This window comes from Dipteris shenzhenensis, chromosome 13, assembly GCF_047967505.1.
Source record: "Dipteris shenzhenensis isolate YYH24624 ecotype China chromosome 13, Dip_SZ_1.0, whole genome shotgun sequence".
Taxonomy (NCBI): Eukaryota; Viridiplantae; Streptophyta; class Polypodiopsida; order Gleicheniales; family Dipteridaceae; genus Dipteris; species Dipteris shenzhenensis.
The window spans coordinates 48,729,536-48,749,600 of record NC_141608.1 but is presented as its reverse complement, the minus strand read 5'-3'; the positions used below and the strand labels follow the sequence as shown (position 1 = coordinate 48,749,600).

The following is a 20,065-nucleotide window of genomic DNA, read 5'->3' as shown; positions in this document are numbered from 1 at the left end:
TTGAGATCTAACATAGATGCTCATAGCTTCGGCCACGAATAAAAAAAGGAAAGGAGCAAGGGGGCATCCCTGACGGACTGATCTCGAAATCTGAAATCTCTCACCCCTTACCCCACCAATAAGTACCTGGCTATGGGCTGATCTGTACAAAGAGGAAACACCTCTGATCCAAACATCAGTGAATCCAAAGCGTAGAAGGGTGCCCTCCAAAAAACTCCAATCTACTCTGTCATAAGCTTTTTCAAAATCCAACAGTAGAATGGCAAGATTCTGGCCACTCTGCATGGCCCACTCTGAAGCTTCCCAGAAAGAAAAAATGTTATCAAAAATACTTCTGCCATGCACAAATCCCGTCTGAGTGGTGTCATGAATAAGATCAGGGAGAAGTGGCTGCAATCGGAGGCTGATAGCCTTGGCCAGAATCTTGTAACAAGTCCCCAGAAGTGTGATAGGCCTCCACTGGGACAATAAATTTCTGCTACCTCCTTTTGGGATAAGGTGGATGAGGCCCTCTGTAAGCGATTCAGGCATCTCGCCAGAGTCCCAAATGGCCTGCATGGCTGAAGTAATATAGTCTCCAATCATATCCCAAAATGCAATGAAAAAAGACGGGGTGAGGCCATCTAAACCTGGGCACTTGCCCTTGTGAAGGGCTGAAAGTGCAGTCCTGAACTCTGTGTTGGTGAAAGGTGCGTCAAGTAGAACATGCATATCCAGATTCACCAACACTGGGATACTCTGCCAAATAGCCTGTCTAGCATCCTCTATATCGTGTGTCTCAGGATCAGCAGTAAGGAGGGTGGCATAGAAATCTGAAGCTATGCGTAAGACGTCATCTGGCTCTGTCTGTAAAACCCCATGTGAGTCAATAAGCTGAGATACACTCTCTCTACTATGTCTAGGGCCAAGAGTAGAGAAAAAGTGTTTATTGACTCTACCACCCATCTGAATCCAGAAGGACTCCCGTGCATGAAAGGCATACTCTGCTCTCTGATCAAGCAATAACTGCAGATGAGCCCTCGCTGTAGCAAGGCGCTCCTGAATCCAAGCATCTGAAGGCCGTTTCTGCTCTTCCCTCTGCAAAGCTGCTAACTGCTGGCGAACACCAATCTCACGTCTGAGAATATCTCGTCTCCTGGTAGAAGCAACTGAGCAGTAAAAGTCGCTAATACCAGAGAGGGCAGCGGCTAAATGTGAAGGATGTGGCTGCCCTCCCTGGACATGAGCAAACCATATCCGTAGGGCTGCCTCTGTAAGGTCCTCCTCTGTGTAAAAGGCATCTGGAATCCTGATGCTGGCAGATCGGCCTCTCAAGTGAGGCTCTGAGATAGCCAGAACAACAGGGAAATGGTCTGAGGTGGAAACCCCCGCAACAATGCATACCGATCCACCTCTGTCTAGTGCCCAGTCATCTACATAAAATCTGTCAATGCGTGCATGAATAGGCATCTGTTGTCTCCTGTTCGACCAAGAGAACAGGAGGGACTGTGGCTGAATAAGAAAGGCATCATCACACCAAGTATCTCTGCCACAGAGATGGAAAAGGAAGGCATCCCAAGCTGCTCTCTCCAAAGAGTGAAGTCCGCCTTCTCTACCCCCTTTTTTGTCTGAAGGTAACTCGACCATGTTAAAGTCACCTCCAATCACCCAAGAATCCACAATGGGGGCCCAGGAGAGCAAGGTCTTCCACATAAGGACACGTTCCCCTCTAATGTTGGAGGCATATAGGTTGAGGAAGCCAACCTTACGCCCTCCAATCAAAAGAATAATCCACTGAGCTCTTGAGGGGATAATCACTCCGTGCCCAACAACTAAGGGGAGAACCGACTGCGAAACTGAAATAGAAGTGCCTCCCCTAGTGCCCAATGCAGGCGACCAAAAAGTATGTCCTAAAAGCAACTTGCCCGACTTGGCACAATCTCTATAATCCAGCTTGTGCTCTTGAATAAATAATATATCAATGGGACCCCCAGTAACACCTGGATGAAGCTGCTGTCTACGGCGGCGATGTGGGACGCCACCTAGGCCCTGTATGTTCCAACTGATAATCCTCATCGACGGGAGGATGTAGAGTGGAACACCTTACCCGACCTAGTGGCGGAAACAAACCCCTCAACAGGGGAAGACCTCCTGCTCGAGGAAGGAGGGAAGGAACCCGGTGGAGGAAAGTCAATAGGGGAAAGAATCCTGGCACCTGAAGAAGAAGCCCTGTCAATAGGAAATCCAACCACTGGCTCTCCAAAAGTAGCGGGCACAAACTCCTCCTCTGGGAAATCTGAACTCTCTGCCAAGGCTGAGAACGAGTTCCTGTGGAGCAATCCAGACACCGGAGTACGAAGGATCCCTTGTGAGGGAAGAGGATCAACAGTGTAAGCTATCCCCTTCCCCCTATCCAAGGGAGGGAGTGAGGAATGCTCTCTACCCGGTGTCTGCCCAGCCGCGGAGATCTCTCCGTCCTCAAGAGGAACATCTGGCAGTGCTGGATCTAAGGAAGAAGCTGCAACTGGGGAGGAGGTCGAAGCTTCAGCATCTCGGACTGTGCAAGGTGAGACAGGAAGGACAGCTCGAGGTGGTGAAGCAGAGTCTACTAAGGTACCCTCGTGAACTGAAGGAGGGACCTGCACACGTACTGGAACCCACTGTAAAGCGTCGCGTGTGCCTGAGGGAGGTGGGGGTCGAGGAGCAGGTGAAGGACCTGTACCACCCCCCTGACGAGGCCGAGGAATAGGTACTGGACCTGTACCACCACCTGACTGAGCAGGACTGCCACGTGAAGAACGAGGAGCAGGAGCTGGACCTGTACCACCCCTCTGTCGAGGTCGAGGGGCAAGTGCCAGGTCTAATCCCCCCCCCTGTCCCCCCTGTCGATGCCCTGAGGCGGTAGCTGTACCAGAGGGCTTCTTAGGCCTTTTCTTCTTCCTAGGACAATCCCTGGCAAAGTGTCCCGAGGTCCTGCAAATCCTGCCTGCCTGAAATCTCCACTCTCTGGCGAAAAAAGGAACCATCCGGGCGCTGGATCATGACGTGGTCCATCTCGAGGTTAGGATCCTTGCAAAGGACCCTAACTCTAGGAACCCCATCAGCCTTGGTTGCCTCTGCTGCAGTCAATGGCAACCCAGGGAGGGGTGGGATCTCAGCAACTGCGCCAAAATGCTCCCCAATAGAAGAAAGAAGTCGATGGTAAACCTGGGGAAGCCCGGGGAACCTGATGAAGAGCGAGAAGATTTTCTTATCTGCCTCTACTGGGTCGAAACCAAGCTGAAAGGCTTCAAAGAAGATCATCCTGTGTCCCAGGTGTAAAAACTCGGCCTTGAGCACAGTGCTCGCAGCCTCTGGAGTGTCAAAAACAACCTGGAAAAAACCTCGTCCCAGAAGGCGAACATCTACCAATCGAGGAGCGAGGTCTGGGGGAAGAGCCGCAAGCATCCAGTCTCTGGCTTGGGATCTGGAAGGGTGAGACCCGAAGATGCGTGCTAGCAATGTGGTAGAGCACTCAATCTCTACATCCTTCTTGAGCTGCTGCAACTCGTCTTTAGAGAAAGTGATAGTTTTCGCGGCCGGTGGAGATGGAGTAGGATTGGCTGACGGGGTATCCATCGCCAATCAAGGTGAGGAGGCCGACTCGAACAGAATAAAAGCTCCTTCCGTTCCAAAAAAGCTGCGGGGGACAAGGGAGGGGAAAGGAGGCTAGGAGGAAGCAGGGGGGAAGGGGAGGGAAGGAGGAGAGGGGCTGGGGCTGAGAGGGGAGAGGGGAAAGCTGAGAGGGAGGGAGGGGAAAGGAGAGGAGAAGAAAGGGAGGAGTGAGAGGAAGAGAGGGGGCGGGAGAGCAAGCAGGGAGGGGGCGGGACAGCAGGGGGGAGGCGAGGGGCAAGCAAGGGAGGGGGCGGGACAGCAAGGGGGAGGGGGCGGAGGCAGGGAGAGGGAGCGGAGCAGCAGGGGGGAAGGGGCGGAGGCAGGGGGGAGGGGGGGGGCAGCAGGGGGGAGGGGGCGAAGGCAGGGAGAGGGAGCGGAGCAGCAGGGGGGAAGGGGCGGAGGCAGGGGGGAGGGGGGGAGCAGCAGGGGGGAGGGGGCAGAGGCAGGGAGAGGGGGCGGAGCAGCAGGGGGGAGGGGACGGAGGCAGGGAGAGGGGGCGGGACAGCAGGGGGGAGGGGGCGGAAGCAGGGAGAGGGGGCGGAAGGGCAGAGGGAGGGAGCGAGGGACAGGCAGGGGGAGGGGGCGGAGCAGCAGGGGGGGGAGGGGGCGGAGCAGCAGGGGGGGAGGGGGGGGAGCAGCAGGGAGGGGCGAGGGACAGGCTGAGGGGGAGCAGCAGGGGAACGGGGAGAGAGACGGGCTGAGAGAGACGGGCTGAGGGAGGGGGAGCAGCAGGGGAACGGGGAGGAGCAGCAGCTCGCTAACTAACGATCGACTCCTCCACTTGGGATAAGCTTGGCAATGAAAAATGGGCCTGTTCAACCACTTACAAACTTAGGTTTGTGTTTGAGAAACTTACTGGAATACAAGAGTACTAAATCACCAACTTTGAAATCTGTCTTCCTGAGGTTCCGGTCATGCCATGCTTTCTCTCGTTTTTGCCACACTTCTTGAGTGAAGACTGCTTCACGTCGATGCTCTGCTAGTGCCTCCAAATCCCACAATCGTTCCATTGTGTCGGCTTCAAAGTTGTCATTTTTGTCTGGAAGCACCCTTTGAGTGTCAAGATGAAATTCATAAGGCATGACAGCCTCCAGCCCATAGCCTAGCTCGAAGGAGGGTGAATACCCAGTACTCACTTTGTGAGCCGTTTGGTAGGCGAATAAAGCAGCTGGAAGTATGTCATCCCAATCTGCTAGACAACTGAGACAAAGACGATGCATGATCCCGCACATTGTTCGATTTGAGCTCTCTGCTAGACCATTGGCACGAGAGTAATAGGCAGATGAAAATTTGTGAACTATTTGTAACATGTGAACCAGGGCAGCAATGGTGTCATTGAGGAAGCGAGATCCTCTATCACTCATCAACTCAATAGGACAGCCAAATTGAGAGATGAGTTGGTCATATAGAAATGTGGCTACCACCTGGGCTATACAGTTCTTGACTACCTTGGCTTCGACCCATTTGGTTCCATAGTCCGTGGCAAGCAGAGCATACTTGTTCCCTCAGCGTGTGGCAGGAGAGATGGACCCGATGAAATCCAATCCCCAGATAGAAGGGGGGCACCGGAGTGAATGGTTTGAGAGGAAGGTACTCGTGCCTTGTAGGCTTGGGGCCTGCTCATTGACATGAATCACATCGGGTCACATGAGCATGGCAGTCGCGGAAGAGCTTGGGCCACCAGAACCCCGCACGCATGATCTTCCTAGCAGTAGCATCTGAGGCCTTTCAAGAGGGAGGAAGGTATAATCCTGGAAAGCCGCTTTGATAGAATCCCCAATAAAATCTCAATGACTCATTCAAAAAGTGGGAGTGACACCATCATTACTAGGGCTTTTGCCCTTGGGTACGGCAAGAAACATTACCCTCCACTCCTGTGATGCACAAGGTGCATTCAAAAGGAGTCTCATGCAACTTTCTAAAAGCTTTCCAAAATCATGGAACAAGTTCCTTCCAAGGTGTTACCATCCCTCCACCTATGCCAGCGTGTGCCTCTTCAAGAATGGATTGTGTCTCGTGGGGAAGCACACACCGTCTCAAGATCTGGTCCTTCCCGAGTTTGTACAATTGACCTGCAATCAACTTAAAAGGAGTAGCTTGAAGGATCCTCTTGCGTTTCTTTGTTGGAGTAGACCTGGAGGAAAGCCACCTGTAGACAAGAGGTGTACTATGTTGGTTGTGCGGTCAGGGAAAAAGTGGAAGGACCTACTTGTGCCTCATTCTCCCTATGCTGTCCGAGGGTTGTCACTTCTGTTGCAAACCTCACAGTTTTGGACTTGCGGGACGAAAACTGAGGTGTGCTACCTTCATCTTTAGAACTTTTTTGAAGATCTCTTGTGACACTCTTTACCACCTCCCGATACCTCAAAGGCATAGAGTGATCACCCGAGGATGAGGCACTTCCGGAGTTAGTGGTTGACCTTAATGGATGTGTGCCCTTCGAGTCTGTATCTAAATCACTGTCAGGGGCAAGCATGGGTGGTCTATTTGGGCCAAGCATGGGTGGTCTATTCCTAGGCGTACTGTGTACCTTGGAGGGGGAGAATGACCTTGGTGGGGGAACACTTGTTGAACGGATTGGTGCTGAGGTCTCCGGTGCTGACTCTGTGTCGTCCTTACATTTCTCACCTTTTGTTTGTGACCGTGTCACAACGCCCAACACTACGCCAATCAAATGGGGACTATTGCCCTCCCCCGCCACTACTACATCAACCATATTCACTTGGAATGTGGGTTTCGCTCTTCCATTGGGACAATCTCTGGTGTAGTGGTCGTTTGTGTTGCACTGTGTACAAGGGTCCCCCGAACGGCTGTGTACAATCATCTTGGTAGTGGCCATACTCGCCACATTTGTAACACATGATGGGTCTTCTAAAGTTTGTACCTCTGCCTGCACCTCCATGTCCACCTCGGAAACCACCTCTTTGACCACGTTAATAAGGGGGTCCATAGCCACCTCCCTTGGTGAAGAACCAGCATGATGGTTGTCATAGATCTCCTTCTGTTTGCCAGCACGATGATCATCATAGGTCTCCTCCTATAATATGTAAAAATAGGTAACAGAGCCATAACTCCCGCAACCAACGTGGTGGTCACTCCAAGCCAACCTTGAATTTTTCTGATCTGCATGGGCGCACTGCCCGATGATAGGTGGCAAAGCTGTTGCAAAAGGTTGGACGATGACGGGTGGTCAGGCTAGAGACTATGTTGTGGCGATGTTCAGAAGAACAATAGATTGCGTCTCATTATTACACCAAGAACCAGTGCGGTGGTCTCTCCAAGACAACCTTGAATTTTCATGATCTACATGGGCGCACTGCCCAGTGACAGGTGGCAAAGCTGTGGCAAAAGGTTGCACGATGATAGGTGGTTAGGCCAAAGAGTGCGCTACGACGGTGGTCAGAATGATAGATTGTGTCTCATTATTACTTCAAGAACCAGTGCGGTGATCTCTCCAAGCCAACCTTGAATTTTCATTATTTGCATTGGTGCGCTACCCAGTGACAAGTGGCAAAGCTGTGACAAAAGGCTGTGTGATGACAGGTTGTCACACCAGAAACAGCGCTCCATGAAGCAGTGTAGAGATGCACGACGTAGTGTAGAGAGAAGTTATGGATACCGTTCTATTGACTGCAGCAACTAGAGGTTCCCCCGAAGTATACTCAGGGAGAAGCTTCCTTAATCCTTTGAGGTACCTACACTCAGAGGCATCATGTCCATAGATCTCACAAAATGTACAAAATGACGTAGAAGTAGGTACCTTACGCTTGGAGGGACACTCCCAGTAACCATGGTTAGAACGCTTGCATTCTGTGCACCAAAGACCACTTCAAATCTGGGCCTCAAAGGACGACTGGCCATCCATCTTTATTCTATCCTTCAAGCCTTCTTTGATTTCTTCTAACTCCTCCTTGATTTGCTGCCATGCGGATGATCCCTCCTCTCTTGGGAGTTGGGTGGTCGTAGTCGTTGATGAGGCAAAACTTAACTGTGACCGCTCCATCTTGACAGCTTCCTTTAGGAAGTCTTGAAGTGAGGCATGTTCGAGGAGTTTATCAACCAGCCTTATTGCAATGGTAGGGGGTAATGCTTTCAAAAACCACCCCTTCATGACAGTATCATTAGGTGGCACAGACATCTTTGCCGCCAAGACCCTCATCCTTGTGTACATCTCAGAGATGCTTTCATCAGGCTTCATGGTGTCAGTGGACAATCATATGTTCAAACTTCTCCAATTTGAAAGTCCGTAGAAACTCCTCTCTTAGAGCTGTCCAAGTTTGAAAATGGTCAGCAAGAAATTGGCTATACCATACATCGGCTGCATCCTCCAATGACGAAGGAAAGATGTGCAGGAAGGCATAATCATTTTCCACACCCTTGGCTTTCCATGCTGTGAGAAACTTCCTCACATGAGCTTCCGCATCCTCATGTAGGTGACTTTTGAACTTCTGAGTCTTCACATGGACTTTGTTGAGTAACTCCAGAAGTCTTGCTTTTTCTCCAAGACTGAGAACCACCACACTCACCCTGGAAGCTGAGGTGGAAGGAAGAGCAAAAGGGCCTCCCGATGGAGCAGTACTCAATGTGGGTACTAAGGAGACATGGTGATGGGGTGGATGAAGAGACAACACCCCGTGCAGGAGACCACACTAATGTAGTTACTACTGATGTAGCCATAGTGGAGATAGACGGTACTGCATATGCTGCAGGCGCTACCATTGCGAAAGTAGATGGTGAAGACATGGGGAATGTGGGGATCAATAGGGATGCGGAGGCAGTTGGGAAGGAGAAGGAAGGGGTCAAAGCCATGTAGGATGGATAAGGAGGAGGGAAGGGTAAAGATAATGGCAATGGTAGGGACATCGGAGCAAAAGGTGAACCCACGGGTGTCATGGATGTAGAAACTAGACTCAAATGACCAGGGTTATGCATGGCAGACGAAATGGCAGCTTGACCACTGGGGATGTCAAGTCCGGCGCTGAAGTGGGTACTACTCCCATTGAAGTGGCTGTTGATGAAGACATCATTGCAACAGGAGCTATGGGGCTGTCTTGACCTATTACCATGATGAGAAGAAGCACCTGTCCATTTTGCATATGAGAGAATTCTCTTCCAATCATGAATAAAAGCATTAGAAACAGGGCAACCAGGAATTTTCCCTTGAAATGTGGTCATGACTGCTTCCCAGTGATCTGTAATCCAATGCCCATATGCATGAGACGCCATGTTTCCACACATTGCTGCTAACATAATAGCCCATGGCTGTTTTTGCTGAAAAAAATCAGCAATCATAGTGCTCTTTCTTGCCAACATATGAACTTGGAGATTGAGAATGTTCAGCCCCCCACGAGTCTTAGGTGAACAAATAGACTGCATAGGTAGTAATCGCAAAGCCTTTTTATGAGATTTGCTTTTCCAAAATATCTCCATAGCCTGAGACATATAGGAAGCCAAATGCTTGAAAGACCAGGGAAGAAGAGGCAAATAAAATTGCACATATGCCATAATGATGGACTGTACTATCCGAAGTCGAACATGTAAAGGCCAAGTGGACAAATGCCAGTATTCCAGCTTCTTGTTGATCTTTTGAAGCACCCATTTGAGCTGTTGTTGCGGATTAATATTCCAGCCAATGGGGTAGCCTAAATGCCTCACAATAGTGTGGGAAGAGATAATGTGACCTGGCCAGAGAAGTGCATGCCAATCAGCTTCTTTCAAAGCTAGAAGTTTCGATTTCTGAAAATTGATTTGCAGTCCAGCAGCTATGCCAAAGTCATTCAGTGTATGCATCAAGTGAGAAAGGTCACTTTGAGAATTCCTGGGCATAAAGTATGAATCATCAGCATATGCCTGTGCAAGAAAAGACCGTGCCCCTGGAATTTGCAAGCCATGAAGCTGTCCTGTATCTGCAAGATAATCCATATGCAACAGTAGCGGATGGGTAGCAATGGCATACAGTAAAGAACTAAGAGGGCAACCCTGTCTCACTGACCGGGTCATAGTCCAGGTTCTTGATAACCCACCACCAAGCAAGCACTGCGCTGTGGCCTGAGAATAGAGCCAATATATGATATGGACGAGTCGAGGGCCAAATCCCAATCTATGCATAGTCTGAGAGATAAAATCCCAATGGACAGTATCAAATGCTTTCGCAATGTCTACTTGCAGAATGAGAACGTCTTAGTCACAGAAACACACAGATGTATCCCCATATTAGACAGAGGGGTACACATAGGTCTCTCCACACTCCCTCCTTGGCAAGCTCGTAGCTCTAGCCTCTCTCTCTCCTCACACTCCCCTTTCTCCCGCTCCAATGCCGAACGCCGAATGTCCCATCCCCTCTCCACCTTCGCCTTCATCCTCATCCCCTGCCTTGGAGGGTCCCTTATCCGCTAAGAATCTCCCCCTTTCTCCCCATTGGTCATCCTCCTATCTCCTTAGCTGTTGAGGATAGCCGTTGCGCCGTTGGCCCTCTTGATGGCTACAGCAACTTCGTGACTCCCTGACTCGCCAGCCTCTTTTGCGCCATTGGCCCTCTTGATGGCTACGGCAACTTCGTGACTCCCTGACTCGCCAGCCTCTTCTAGTCACGATGGTATAAATTCTCCATGTGCAGGTGAGCTGGATCACCGCACCACTCAACCATTGAACCACTGTGTAACTGTAAATACTGCTGATTGCTCCATGTGCTAAGCTCACTCTCCATGTGTGCAGCTCTCGATGAGATCGCCTTGTGCATGGTACTCCTGGTTAACCTATGGTTGACATGTGACGACCTGTGGTTGACATGTGTTGATTTGTGGTTAACATGTGTTGACGCATGGTCGCCTCAGATAGTACTCCTGGATGAACCCATGTGGTCAATCCCTCGTGTCGGGTGGTTGACCTATGTTGACACATGGTCAACATGTGGTCAATGCCTGTCGACATGTGGTCAACGTGCCTGTCATCATGTGATCAAGGGTGTTTCTATTGTAACACATGGTATGTCATGACCATGTCCTCCACTGTAAAGCCATGATACCAAGGAGAGAGGTAAACTAGATGCGGGCCAAGGAGGATGGGGCTCTGCTCCACGAGTATCGAGGAGGTGTCGAGAGAGCTCAGCTGAATGAGGAATACGCCTCTTCCATAGATGGTGACCTCCTGGATGTGGTCACCCTCTAATGCCAAGCTTGCTTGGATCCACTCTCGCACCTGTCTCCTTGTAGGTGTGAGGCCTACAATTCTGCCCATGACCGCCTTGTCCTGGAGGGACTGAATTGCTTGTTGTACCTGATGCTTGTCAGTTGGGGAAAGAAGAACCTTAACGGTTGTGGGATTCGAGGATGCTGCCATAGAGTCCCTCTTGCCAGACCAAGGGTCACCAGCAAGGTTTTCTTTCACCTTAACAAGCACAAATGCTCCCGCTGCAGGGAGGAAGAAGAAAAAGGAAGGGTGAGGAAGAGCGTCAAAGGGGGAGGCAGAGAGAAGGCAGGGTGAAAGGAGGAAGAAGGCAAGGACGGAAGTGGAAGGAGGAGGAGGGCAAGGAGGGTGAGGGGGGGACAGCGGAAGGCGAAAGAGGAGGGGGGACAAGAAAGCGAGGAGGGCGAGAAGGAGGGAAGGAGAGGGCAAGAGAGCAGAGAGGAGGCAGGGAGGGGAGCCCGTAGGGAAGAGGAGGAGGAAGGCGGAAGAGGCGGAGGTGGTAGCGGTGGACGCGACGGGAGGCAGAGGTGGCGAGAGCAGAGCGGGCGGGGCTGTGGTGGGGCGCAGCGAGCAGAGGGGGGAGGCAGCAGAGGCGGAGTGCTGCGGGGAGGGCGAGGGGGCTGCAGAAAGGGTGGACGGGGTGAGGCAGCGGGGCAGAGGCAAGGGGGACTCTTCTTAGACTTTCTCAGTTCGATGACAATTAGTATAGTCATGCCCTCTGTAAGATGTAGCAGCCCTACCTTTGAGTGTTGTACTTGCTTTGGTGGATTCCTCTTGGGAGATTCTCACAAGCATTTCAGCATGGCATATTTGGAGAGCTAGATGCACAGAGGCTCTAGACTATTCCCGGTCACCCCTCCCATACTTTGGCCAGTATTTGGATAGATACTATATATACATTGATCGCCACTTGGATGAGCATGCAGGGATCCTCTAGAGCGGCGGCCTCTTTTAGGAGAGCTATGTTTCTTATGGAATGGAGAGGCTCCCCTTTCTTCTCAGAGTTCTCTACAAGATTGCGAGTGGCATTTCAACCTCAGCCTTGGATTTTTCCTACTTCATTTTGAAGGGAAATTTTTTTGGCATTTTATTTCATACTATGCATGTTGTATTTCTGCTTTGAGCTTGCTCTCATGGGAGTTTTATTCATACTTAATAGAATTCTTTTTCATGAAAAAAATAATTCCACAACACTCTGGTAGGAGTCAAAACTCCATCTGCACCAATAATGGAAAGAAACTAGAGCTTTTCAAAAATGCAAACTCCACCACATGATTTGAGAGCAATGGAGCTAAAGGTGAGACCTGGAAGTAGAACCACGAATTCTATCTAATTGAAGGGCCATTCATTGGAACCAACATGAAAAAAATGGCCATGATCTCATAGTAATACATTTGTAAGACAACTCTCTACCGTCAACCCCATGATTTTTGTGACGCTCATGATTTTTCTTTTGCCGACAAGAGAAACCAAAATAAGGCCACACAATTTTCTGCAATATGTTCTAACTTCCGAGATCAGTTTAAATGTGTCAAGAGTCACATGCTACAAAAAATTTGTTTCTTGGTCAAGAGTTCAATAAATGAAATTTAAGCCAAAATAGTATGAAAAAATTCTATAAGGGCAACATAACAACTCGTAACAACGTGTAAGAATACGAGATAGCCTCCACTCAACATTATAGTTTCCCACATGAAATTGATATACAATATTCAGTTTGACAACTGAAGGGGAGGAAGGAGGGGGGCAAGAAAGAGGAGGGAGGATGAGGCAAGAGGGGGGCAGCCTCCCTTTCTTTTGAGCCTATAACCTGCAGTTCTTTTAAAGTAAATGACACAAAAAGATATTGAGAACATTCTTAAATTGAAACAATATTTATAATTTTTCAAAAGAAGGCAATCTTGAGCTCCATGTTAGTTACTTATCCTTAAAATGCAACTTGTTTAGAAGGACAAACCTGATCAAGAAAGTCAGGCAACCCTTCGTACATGTGCTTCAACTCATCCAACTGGGAAAATTTTAGAAAGACACAAATCAATAATGCTACAATCTTGTTTATCTTTTCACACAAGACACACACACATTTATTATTGAAATAATTGTTCTATTTGTCAGCTATAAGTTAAAGTACCACAGGCTGTATGGATGCAGTTTTTGAGACGATCGCTCATTGTCTATAGGGGTGCCCAGTCGCACATATGGCTGGCATCCTTCAGGATTGTTGCTAACACACAGAGGATGAGCAGGATTTCACTTGGGGGATGGTGGCTTGGCTCACAGAGGGAGAACATGCCTTTGCGATCGACCCGATCACACCGACTTACAGGACACATGGACAACGGATTTCTTGGATTGAGATTCATGACGCAGCTCAGCCATCTCGCTCACGTCGACCACCTCTTCCGGAGGATGATGTGTGGGAGACAGTTTCCAGCATCACACACCTGGAACATCTGGGTAGCTCGATGCAGTTGGGCGACGGGATGCTAATCGATTTCTCCGACGTCTACTCTGGTAGCCATCTGATAGGATATTATCTCCCCTTGCACGCCTTTTGGGAAGAGTACTCCAGGCTCGAGAGCGACTTGTCCCCTTGTTGCACCATCACCACGTGATCCATTGCACCGTCACTTATGACGAAGTCACGAGTAGTTTCATATCAACACCCATAGTTGCAAGTGTCACGTACTCCTTGCACCTCACACCGATGGCCTTTGGCCTCCAGTAACACCTTGAAAGAGATCAAACCTCCCCTCAGAAAATTGTTGGGGGATAGAGGTTGAGAAGACCAACCTTATGTCCACCAATCAACAAAATGATACACTGTGCTCTAGAGGTAATGATAATACCATGTCCGACCACAAGGGTAATCTCTGGTGTTATGCTCAAGTTGAGGCAACATGACCTCGGAAGGGTCAATCGACATTTTCCTTTAAAGGATCAATGTTTGTAATATATTTGTTTCGGCTTCACATAAATGATAAAAAAGGAATCAAGGTCAAGGTCCTTGGTGAGGGTGACATGGCACAAGAGTAGGTGGATCTCTAAACAGATACTTCCACAACAACGGATGCTTCAACGAAGAGCTCTGAACTCTGAACGAAACGTTGCTCCAAACTCCCATAGCCTAATGCAATAATTTGACCAAAGCTCTGATACCAAATTATCACGACCAAAAACTACAAGCTCAGCCAAGACCACGAATTTGACGAATACAAAATAATAGGGGATGGCACGATGAATAACCGCCCAACCATTTCTCTGGTTCAGCAAGCTCATCCCAAAAATTACACGTGAGAAGTACCTGCATGCTGAATACCAAAGCCCACAATTCCCTAGATGGATCTAGTATGCCACATGTCTACATTTGAGGGCATCTCCTCAATGCATCATTTACCCCTCTCTTGGGATATCATTGAAATCATTTGCCCCTTGGCACATTTAATGCATTTAGACCCCTTAGCCTTAGATCCACCTACTCTTGTGCCATGTCACCCTCACCAAGGACCTTGACCTTGATTCCTTTGCCCTTACCATTGCCCCAATCCGTAAGGTCCTCCCTGCATCCCTCATATATATATATTTTTTTGACAGAATAAGTCACTAACAAAGACTAGAAACAAGGGATCTAGTTTTTTTTGCTTTAGAACACAGTAGGCCTGAGGTGTGTGAGCTGGATTGGGAGCGAGATTATGCTTTTGGATTTAAGGAATTGAGGTTTCTGAGATTGCAGGAGTTTCCCTAGCATAGGAAAAAGCGGTTTTGGTTTGCAGTTGATATATGTCTGGTCAGCTGTAATTTTGGGAGTTGGACTTTCGATTGTAGATACAATTCAGGTGTTTTAAAAAAAAAAAGAAAAAAAAAAAACCCCATCGACCTAAATGGAAGTAGAAGAAGAAGCTTCTAGGGTGGATCCCGTAGAGTCGGGAGTCCGGCCGACCCCGCAGGTGTTGCGCCCAGCAGGCCATACACTATCTGGTAGAATTGCATTATTGGAGAGTGCCTTGCAACAGATTTTAGCGCAACAGTTACAAGCAAATGTAGGGCAATCCGAGCTCAAGAAAATGGTTCATAGTATGTCTACTAGACCATCTCGTGAAGAGAAAGGTAAATATTCAATGGAGCCTAAAACCAGTGTTCATACGGTCGAGCCTAGGAGGGCTAAGGTGCCTAATATTGCCAATTATAGGCCAAAAAAGTATTCTGGTCGGATGTCTGACCATAGTTCCGATATCATAGAGACCGGTTACACAAATGGGACGAGGCCTTCGTCATTTGTGAAATCAGGAATGATATGAAGAAAATCCACGAGGCCACCCATATGTTTGATGAGGCAGCGCATAGGTGGTGGATAAAACAGCAAAAAGATGGAGTGGCATCCACTACTTGGGAGGGTTTAAAAAAGAATTTAGAAAACACTTCTTACCTCCTGACGAAGCATCTCGAGCTTGGGATCAGCTTGGGATCAGTATTGTAACCTTCGTCAGAGAAATTTATTAGTGGCGGAATACACTAGTAAGTTCAGAGAAAGTGTAATGAAAGCTTATTAAAATCTACCTCAGTCAATTCAGGTAAAAGATTTTATCTTTGGACTGAATGATTGGATCAAGATGCAAGTTCAGGTATGCGAACACGCTAGATGAAGCAATTGCCATAGCCCTGAACTATGAAGATGCCAAAGGGAATAGACCAAGTGGGTTTGTGCAGGTTGGGACTCGGTATGAGTACCCGAAGAAAATTGGGTTTAAGAAGAAGTGGCTTAGCAAAGGGAGTGCCTCACAGCATAGTGGTCAAGCCAAGCAGGCGAAGCCAGGTTGAGACTCCTAAACCAAGTACCACCATTGGAATGAAAAGAAAAGTAACACCAATGGCAGCCCGGGCTTGGTCGAAGTCTTCTTTGAACCTAGAGCAAAGAGAAAAAGCGAGAAGAGAAGGCTTGTGTTTTGGATGCCTTCAGCCTCATCAGTGGAAAGATTGTCCACGAAAAAGGGATCGGCTGAGATGGTGATCTCAGAATGCGACGTGGAAATGGAGGAAAGTCCCAAAGCAGAACAGATGCAGATTCAGCTAGCGGGATCTTCTCAAAGGTCAGTACCTGTTTTGTTATGTGTGTCTGTTGCTAAGCTAGTAACTAGTGCACCTGATAATGTCTTGTCAACGCCCGCAGTAACGGGGTATACAGCCTTTAATGATACAGAGTTAATTAAGATGAAGGGGCAAGTAGCTAATCATGACGTCATTGTGTTGTTTGACTCTGCGTCAACGCACAATGTAATTAACTCCAAGCTTGTAAAGAGGCTGAAATTAAAGAGTAGCCCATCTGACTATGCATATACAGTCAGAATGGCAGACAGAAGTTCAACTGAAGTATGGGACCAAAGGGTTACCCAGTTGGAACTTAGAATTTAGGACTCTGCTGAGAAGCTTGATTTTGAAATGACAAAGCTTGCTCATGTAGACATAGCCCTGGGTAAGGCTTGGCATTCTAGGAAGAATCCAGCCATAGATTGGAAAAAGCACGTTTATCAATTCAAGATGAATGATGTGTTGTATGTCTTACGAGGTGAAAAAGATATACCTCAAGGACAGTTGGTTTCTGTAATGGAAGTTCGAAAAGCTCAAGAAGAGTTTTTGTTTCTTTGTACAGCGTCAGTAGAGCCGATTGATGGTCCTTCGGCTAGCACTGATGTTACCCAAAATGGAGAGATGGTCAAGTTGGCTGATCAAATAGTAGAGGAGTTCTCTGATTGTTTTAATGGGTTACCTCTAGAACGGAATGTTCAGCATAAGATTGAACTAATCCCGGGGGCAGAACCTGTAAATAGACCTCCCTATAGGTTAAGTTTTACCGAAGAAGCGGAGGTACGAAGACAACTGGAAGAATACCTTAAGCTGGGGCAGATCCAACCCAGTTTCTCACCTTTTTTCTCACCTTTTGCTTCACCAATGATGTTTAAAAAAAAGAAAGATGATACTTTTCGCCTCTGTATAGATTACAGAGCATTGAATAATATCACTATTAAGCACAGGTATCCGATGGCTCGGATTGATGATTTACTAGATGCGTTACATGGGGCCGTAATTTTCAGTAAGATAGATCTTAAATGTGGCTACCATTAGATCCGTATTAGAGCCAAAGATGTGCATAAAACCGCTTTTAGAAGCAGGTTTGGACATTATGAGTTTTTGGTAATGCCGTATGGACTTACCAATGCTCCAGCTACATTCGTCATGCTTATGAGCGATTTACTACGTCTGTATATCGGGAAGTTTGTAGTACATTTTATTGATAATATTCTTGTGTTCAGCAAAAGTATTGTTGAGCATCACGAACACTTAAGAATAGTGTTCAATACTTTGAGGAAAGCCAGTCTTTATGTAAATAAAAAGAAAATTATACTGTGTATGGTAAGACTTGAATATTTAGGATTCATTATTACTCTTGAGGGAGTAGAAATGGATCCAAAGAAAGTGGCTGCGATACTGACTTGGCCTATCCCTCAAAGTTTGACCGCTTTGCGATCATTCTTGGGATTTGTCCAATTTTATCGAAGGCATATCAAAGGATATTCCGAAATAGTATCGCCATTGACTGATCTGACCTCAGATAAAGTACCTTTTATATGGGGACAGAATCAACAGGAGAGTTTTAACACCATAAAACAAGCTGTGGTCTCGGTGTTAAAAATAGTTGATCCCCAGAAACCATTTTTCCTTGAAACCGATGCAAGTGGCATTGCGGTAGGAGCAATGCTCATCCAAGAGGGAAGGCCAGTAGCCTTTGAAAGCAAGAAGCTTTCTCCCTCTCAACGAAATTGGCCAACTCATGAATTAGAGTTGTATGCTGTTGTCCATGCTCTGAAAAGATGGAGACATTATTTATATGGATCAGAGTTTTATGTTGATGTTGATCATGATACTCTGAAACATTTTTATAAACAACCTGACTTGAGAGGCCGCCAAGCTAGGTGGTCAGAACTCATGCAAGAGTTTAACTTGATGATTCGGTACTGAAGACGAAAGGATAATAAAGTTGTTGATGCGTTGTCACACAATATGCATAATATGAGTTTCACGGTATTAGAGAGTGCTCTAATGACTGAGATTAGAGAAACTCAAAAGGTGGATGAGTTCGTCCGGAGCCTTTGGCCTAAGGCTCATGTATTCAAACCCGGGGAAAAGGGTGACCTGGCATCCAGAAAAGGTGAAACTTATGCAAGATATACCATAAGAGATGGTATGCTGAAAAAAAATGGCAAGGTAGTAGTACCTAATCAGAATGATCTCAGGAAGAGAGTCATTAAACAATGCCATGATAGCCCATGTGCGGCACTTCCAAGAGTCGAGAAAACATATGATCTCATGAAGCGAGATTTCTTTTGGCCGAAAATGAAAAAAACATATTCATGAATATGTAACACGTTGTTTTTCATGTCAGGTAAGTAAGGCAGAGCGAGTCAAGCCACCCGGACTTTTACAACCTTTGGAAATACCACTAGGTAGGTGGGAGAGCATTTCCATGGACTTTATTGTAGGTTTGCCAATGACACAAGGTGGATATGATTCTATCCTTGTGGTAGTTGATCATCTTACCAAGATGGCTCACTTCATTCCAACTAGAGAGTCTGTTAGTGCCCCGCAAGTGGCGGATTTGTTTATTAAACATATATTTCGTAGCCTATAAATTAGAATTACCACAAGGTTGTAAGGTGCACCCAGTGTTTCATGTTTCTCGTTTAAAGAAATTTTTGCATACAGGTGACTCACTAATCGAGGATGTTGTTTTGTTTCAGGAGATAGAGAATAATGCAGGACGCAAACCAACAAGAATCTTGGACCGAGGAACAATGCAAGTACTCAATCGGAAGATACCCACGGTGTTGGTTGCATGGCATGGTTTACCTCTATCAGAAGCTACCTGGGAATTCATCTACTAGTTACAGAGAGTGTTCCCAGACTTTATCATCGAGGACGCTGATACCTGAAGAGGGAAGGAAGGTTATGCTCAAGTTGAGGCAACATGACCTCGGAAGGGTCAGTCGACATTTTCGTTAACAGGATCAATGTTTGTATTATATTTGTTTGGGCTTCACGTATATGATCAAAAAGGAATCAAGTCAAGGTCCTTGAGGAGATGCCCTCAAATATAGACATGTGGCATACTAGATCCATCTAGGGAATTGTGGGCTTTGGTATTCAGCATGCAAGTACTTCTCACGTGTAATTTTTGGGATGAGCTTGTTGAACCAGAGAAAGGGCAGGGCGGTTATTCATCGTGCCATCCCCTCTTATTTTGTATTCATAAAATTTGTGGTCTTGGCTAAGCTTGTAGTTTTTGGTCGTGATATCTGGCATCCAAATTGTGTTCTTGAAAAAAAAGTATATCAATGGGGTGACTAGTGACACCTAGATGGAGCTAATTGCAAATCAGCTATCTGCAATGGCGATGAGGCACACCACCAAGAAATTGAATGTTCTAGCTAACGATTCTCATCGGTGGGAGAAAGTAGGGTGGAACACCTTACCCGCCCTAGTGGTGGAAAAAACCCCTCTGGAGTGGAAGGCCTTTTGGCATATGCATGAAGGAGAGGAGAAATTCCATAGGGGAGAGAGATGCCATGTTGATAGAAAATTCAATAACTGTGTTTGCAAAGGTGGAGGGCATGAACTCCTCCTCACCAAAGTCTACCAAGGCAAAGAAAGAGTTTCTAAGAAACATGCCTAGCACCGGAGTACGTAAGATCCATGCACTCAAAGAAGGTGAAGATTCAAAAGGCACCTTGGGAGTCTAAAAAGCGGATGAGGAAGGGGACTGCTCGACGTAGTCCTCAAGGAAAATCTGCGTAAGAACCACCAATAACCCTATCCAAGATTGGATCCAGTATAGCACTGGTTGAGAGGAGTTTGGGGCCAAAACAGTCGTCGCTACTACAGCAACAACTTTTTTTTTTTTTTTTTTTTGGGTAAATCCATGATCATATTATCAGCAAAATTTACATGAGGGTCTCAAAAAAGCAGAGAGCCTCAACAGGAAATCAAAAGCAAAGAAAAACTATTTCCAGGCATGACTGAGGAAGATCTCCTTGATGGCAAGCATCATAGATAGATTGCCGTAGGGAGAGTCTGAAATATTCATAAGATTGCAAGAACAGATTCCCAAAATATCGCATGTTGTGATCCTGCCAGATGGTCCAAAAAGCCCAATATCTGACCCAGTTCAAAAATAAAGAGTAATGGACCAGGGTTG

At 47.2% G+C, this 20,065-nt stretch overlaps 1 protein-coding gene across 1 annotated transcript in view; it reads right to left on the bottom strand.

Annotated features, from left to right (window-relative positions):
- Positions 1-20,065, bottom strand: part of MSH5 (MUTS-homolog 5) — a 498,728-nt gene that overhangs the window by 287,681 nt on the left and 190,982 nt on the right. Inside the window, exon 18 of the mRNA XM_087383476.1 lies at positions 12,776-12,826. Coding sequence (XP_087239602.1) covers positions 12,776-12,826 — 51 coding nt within the window. The remainder of the gene's footprint in view (positions 1-12,775; positions 12,827-20,065) is intronic.